The sequence below is a fragment of the Nansenia antarctica genome (genome assembly GCF_963989245.1).
Source record: "Nansenia antarctica genome assembly, chromosome: 12".
In the NCBI taxonomy this organism is placed as follows: Eukaryota; Metazoa; Chordata; class Actinopteri; order Argentiniformes; family Microstomatidae; genus Nansenia; species Nansenia antarctica.
Window position 1 is genome coordinate 17,674,632 of NC_137682.1, and position 4,341 is coordinate 17,678,972.

A 4,341-nucleotide genomic window follows, 5' to 3' on the forward strand; every position below is an offset into this window, starting at 1 on the left:
CCCACCGGACCCTCAAGCACAAAGCTCTTCTATCTCTAGTCCAAGTGTTTTTTCGGATCCTGAGACACACAGATTTTTGTTAACGTCCCTCTCTGTGTTGAGGGGGAAGGGTTAGGCAACACAATAATAGAATGAAGCTGTGTGTATTGTGTAAGGTCATGCTCAACAATGACCAAGTTCCCCTCACCAATAATAAACATTGGTGGTCCTCTGTGGCTCAGTTGGTAGAGCGTGGCGCTAACAACGCTTAAGACTGTGGGTTCGATTCCCGCTGGGACCATATATACCGAAATGCATGCATGCACTCACTGCGATGTAAGTCGCTTTGGATAAAAGCATCAGCTAAATGGCATATATTTTAAAGACATGATACAAGATTGAATAAAACAAGATCATTTAGACCTTTAAGACTAAGGGGTTCGTTGTGCGGTTCGTGTGTCTTCATGGGGACAACTCCCACTATTGTATGGAATGTTCAACTGAACAGAGATCTCAACCGTGTTCCATGTTGGGACTTTTGTTTTCTTGCCCTCAGCTTCCTACCTTGTTAAAAGCAGGGATCGTCTGTGTGGAGCAGCTGGAGCTTGGGTGGGGTGCAGAGCTTTGAAACAAGTCCAGGGTGCAGTAGAGGGGGGGCGGGTCTAGGGGGGTCTTTCCGGCAGCGGTGGTCCCACTGAGCCCCCCAAAACGTCCGCAGAAGCGAACAACAAAAAATGCCCAGAAAGTGCCCATGACTGGACATATAAAAACAGCCTTCGTTCCTAACTCCAAGAGTTCAGTAAGGGAGTTGAATCAGTCTATAGATTGATAACATACCCCCAAAACAACCTTCAACTACAGTGCTTATGAGAAGGCAACTACAGTGGGGTGCAAAGATTTGGGCACCCCTGGTTTAAATGTCTGTTACAAAGTGATTGAAAGCAAACCTGAACACTGCTACAAAGTTAAACATGACACCTTTCTGCACATTTTAAAGCAAGTTTTATTTTTACTGTCATTGTTCAGAGTTTTTCAATGATAAAAAAAGGAAAAGGGCCCTGCGCAAAAGTTTGGGAACCCTTTTGGACTATTCTTTGTTACCTTTTGAGAAGACGATTACTAAGGCCCAGACCAAGGTGATTTACTCGTTAGGGCTTCAATGAGTCAGGTGAATATAATTCCAGGGTTGAACTATATATTCTAAAGTAACTCCATACCTTCTAAAGTATCCGATTGCGGTGGCTGTTGTGTCTGGTGTTAAAAACCACTGGTTCCTCTAAACAGTTGCCCATGCCCTGAAAAGGCATTTTGACTAGGGGTGCCCACATGTTTACACCCCACTGTAGGTATACTATGAAGGATATGATATGGACTAGGTTCAATTCACAGAGATCGGGAGCAGAGAGGCAATTTCCAATGGTAAATGGACTGCACTTATATAGCGCTTTTTTTGCTGCTCCAAAGCTGCTCCAAAGCGCTTTACAACGGCCTCTCATTCACCCATTAACACACACATTCACATACCAATGGCGGCAAGCTGCCATGCAAGGCGCTGGCCCGCTCACTGGGAGCAATTTTGGGGTTCAGTGTCTTGCCCAAGGACACTTCGACATGTGGCCAGCCGGGGCTCGAACCGCCGATCTGCCAACCTAAAGCCGCCCCAAAGCGGAGATGCAGGCAAAGGACATGCCTTACTAGAGATGGGGAAGATGCGTGTGATCAGAAACATGTCTGTGTTGTGAGTGACTGGTTCACCAGTGCCAGTTGCTGTATCTCCAACATGCTTATCGGCAGGGATGGAGAGAGTCGTTCTCTGTGCCATGAAATGAGAGGCACAAGCACTATCTACTTTCAATCAGAAAACATGTGTACCCATAATATCCTAAATGCATGAATAGGTAAGCCGATTGTAGGCCTATAGACCCAACATATTATGTCTCCAGAAGATAATATTTATTATAACAAAATGAGAAATGTTAGCCTTATACAGACATGCTTTGTACATTATACCTCCTTTTCAACACAGGACGCCTGATAAGCCCCCTGCCTTGATGTACAGATAGTGTTGGCTTCAGTAACCTCCTGAGTCTGAAGATACAGATCACTCTACTCCTTTTGGAGATTTTTATCTCCTAGGGTTGAACATGAATTTCAGATTCAGATTCAGATAACGTGTATTGCCATTATGCTTGACACATATAGGAATTTGTTTTGGCATTACAGAAGGTGCATTTATGCTTTTTGAGAATGAGAATGAGAGCTCTTAGGACTCAACGTGTTACTCTCACGGTCACAGAGGCGCAGGAGGTATTAATGAGAGATCCTTACCCTGCGTAGCGGTTGTTGTAGAGGTACCCGCCGACGGGACATGGCACATTGCTGAAGATTATCACACAACCCAGTAAAACCCAGGCGCGAAATGCACATCTAACGCCCGGTGCCATGCTGGACCCAAAAATAAATAATGACGGGCGGGATACTTCTCGCCCTCCGTGATGATTTGATTTCTCTGCAGGTTGCACAGCTCAAACTTTGAATAAGGATTATAATAAACTGTGATTAAAAAAAATAAAGGATGATCCCGTCAACAGGTTTAAGCGTCTTTGAGCCTCGGAAAAGCGCTATATAAATCCAATGAATTATTATTATTATTATTATTATTATTATTATTATTAAAGTGTCCCGGGTCGCTCGTGCGTCCTCGCCGCTGTCCCGTTAACTTGTCTCCCCTTTGACAATTGCGCAGCAATGCCGCTGAGGTGCTAAACGTCGGTCAACTGGCACCGGGGAGGCACTTACTACCCACCTCTTTGAAGGTGGTGGGAATCCCGGCGTATCCCGTCTCTTTTTAAAATGTAGAGTATCGTTGTCACGTGACCCGGTGTCAGGGAGGTTAGTAACCGGACCCCTCTCCCGTGTGGATACAGAGGGACGATCAGCGCGCACCGGATAATCAGTGTGAACGGCGAATTAACCGAAGCGAGGTGGCAATTTCAACCGCTTTTCACCGTGTGTGCATGGTGATTAAGACCATATGGCTCTTGCATAATGTAATGCAGACTACTAACTTCCTCTCTGCCTCATCCAGATGTTAGATGTAACTTTTGATAGATGTTTCAGACAAATTAGGAACCACTCCAGTGGGCAACAATTTGCAGGGAAACTGTTTTAAGGGATGTTATTCTAATCCATTAGGCAACATTCAAGAGAATTCGAGATTATTTGTCCTGCTCTGACCATGCCTTTATTGACCTCAATGCATGCTTAAATAAACAACACACTTTTATATAGAATTCTTTATTTTTAACAAACAATGTTTTAGGGGACTTCAGCACTGAAAAACAACCTGTACCCACTCAGCGTGCTCAATGTGTTTCCCCCCATTAAACTCAGGAACATTCACAGGCTCAGATGCTCAGATCTCATTTGCATCCTATAGAACCCTTTTTTATTGCCCAATGAACAACCGTGGCGGTTCCTGTTTACTTGATGGCTCTCATCACACTCCAGGTGGAGTCACACTTCAATATATAGTGTAGATCAATCAACCACCAGTGCACTAGACTAGGGAGCTGCAGCCAGTGATGGCTGGGTCATCCTCCCAGCCTCAGTGGCTTGGCTTGTCTCCATCAGGAATCCCTCTGCGGGGCTTTAGGTGGCTCTCTGTGTTATCCTAGGCTTTGCGTGACTACGTTTGATCCTCTACTTATCATCCAGTGCAGTGATTAAACGTCTAAGTCAACCGCCTGGCTTTTCCCTTTGTGATTGCATGGCGGCAGCACATTTTTCACATGCTTCCCCCCTATGTCAACACTGCACCACCTGTTTTACCCCCAATTACTGTACAACACATCATTCCCCCCAAACAGACACAGACAGGAATGCGAATGAGTCCCACCCAGCTCATTGAACAAGAGAGGGACAGATTGCTGCTGTGTGGATGTTGTACTGTAGTAGCGGCTCTTCCCAAGTGCATGGTGTTCCTAACGGCCCCTGTTAACATGTTAACAACATGAGGTGCGTTCGTGTTAGCGTACTGAAACAGCAACTACACCTTGACAGTGTGTCTCTAAACTGTAGCATTGGATGAAGCAGAGAGGCATGTGGGTGAAAAAGCAAACTGTAATGTCTCACACACCCAAGCTCACTATTAAGTACCACTTTGACCCCATAGTACTTGTTTGATTCAAAATCCAAACTTTCGAGCGTAGAGCCAAAAGAAGAAAAAATGCTTCACTGTGCCGTTACTTATGCGGACCAACGTGGATCGTTATGAGGGTCTCCTTTCTCAATCAACCAGTTATTGGGTCTTATCATAGACGTAGCTCATCTGACACTTCTAACGGGTGGCATAACTCTGCA

At 45.2% G+C, this 4,341-nt stretch overlaps 1 protein-coding gene across 1 annotated transcript in view; it reads right to left on the reverse strand.

The window, feature by feature from the left end:
• cpa6 (carboxypeptidase A6) overlaps positions 1 to 2,423 on the reverse strand; it is a gene marked incomplete at both ends in the record, with an annotated part of 22,009 nt that extends 19,586 nt beyond the window's left edge. Inside the window, one exon of the mRNA XM_080542954.1 lies at positions 2,308 to 2,423. Coding sequence (XP_080399080.1) covers positions 2,308 to 2,423 — 116 coding nt within the window. The remainder of the gene's footprint in view (positions 1 to 2,307) is intronic.
• Positions 2,424 to 4,341: the final 1,918 nt, after the last annotated feature.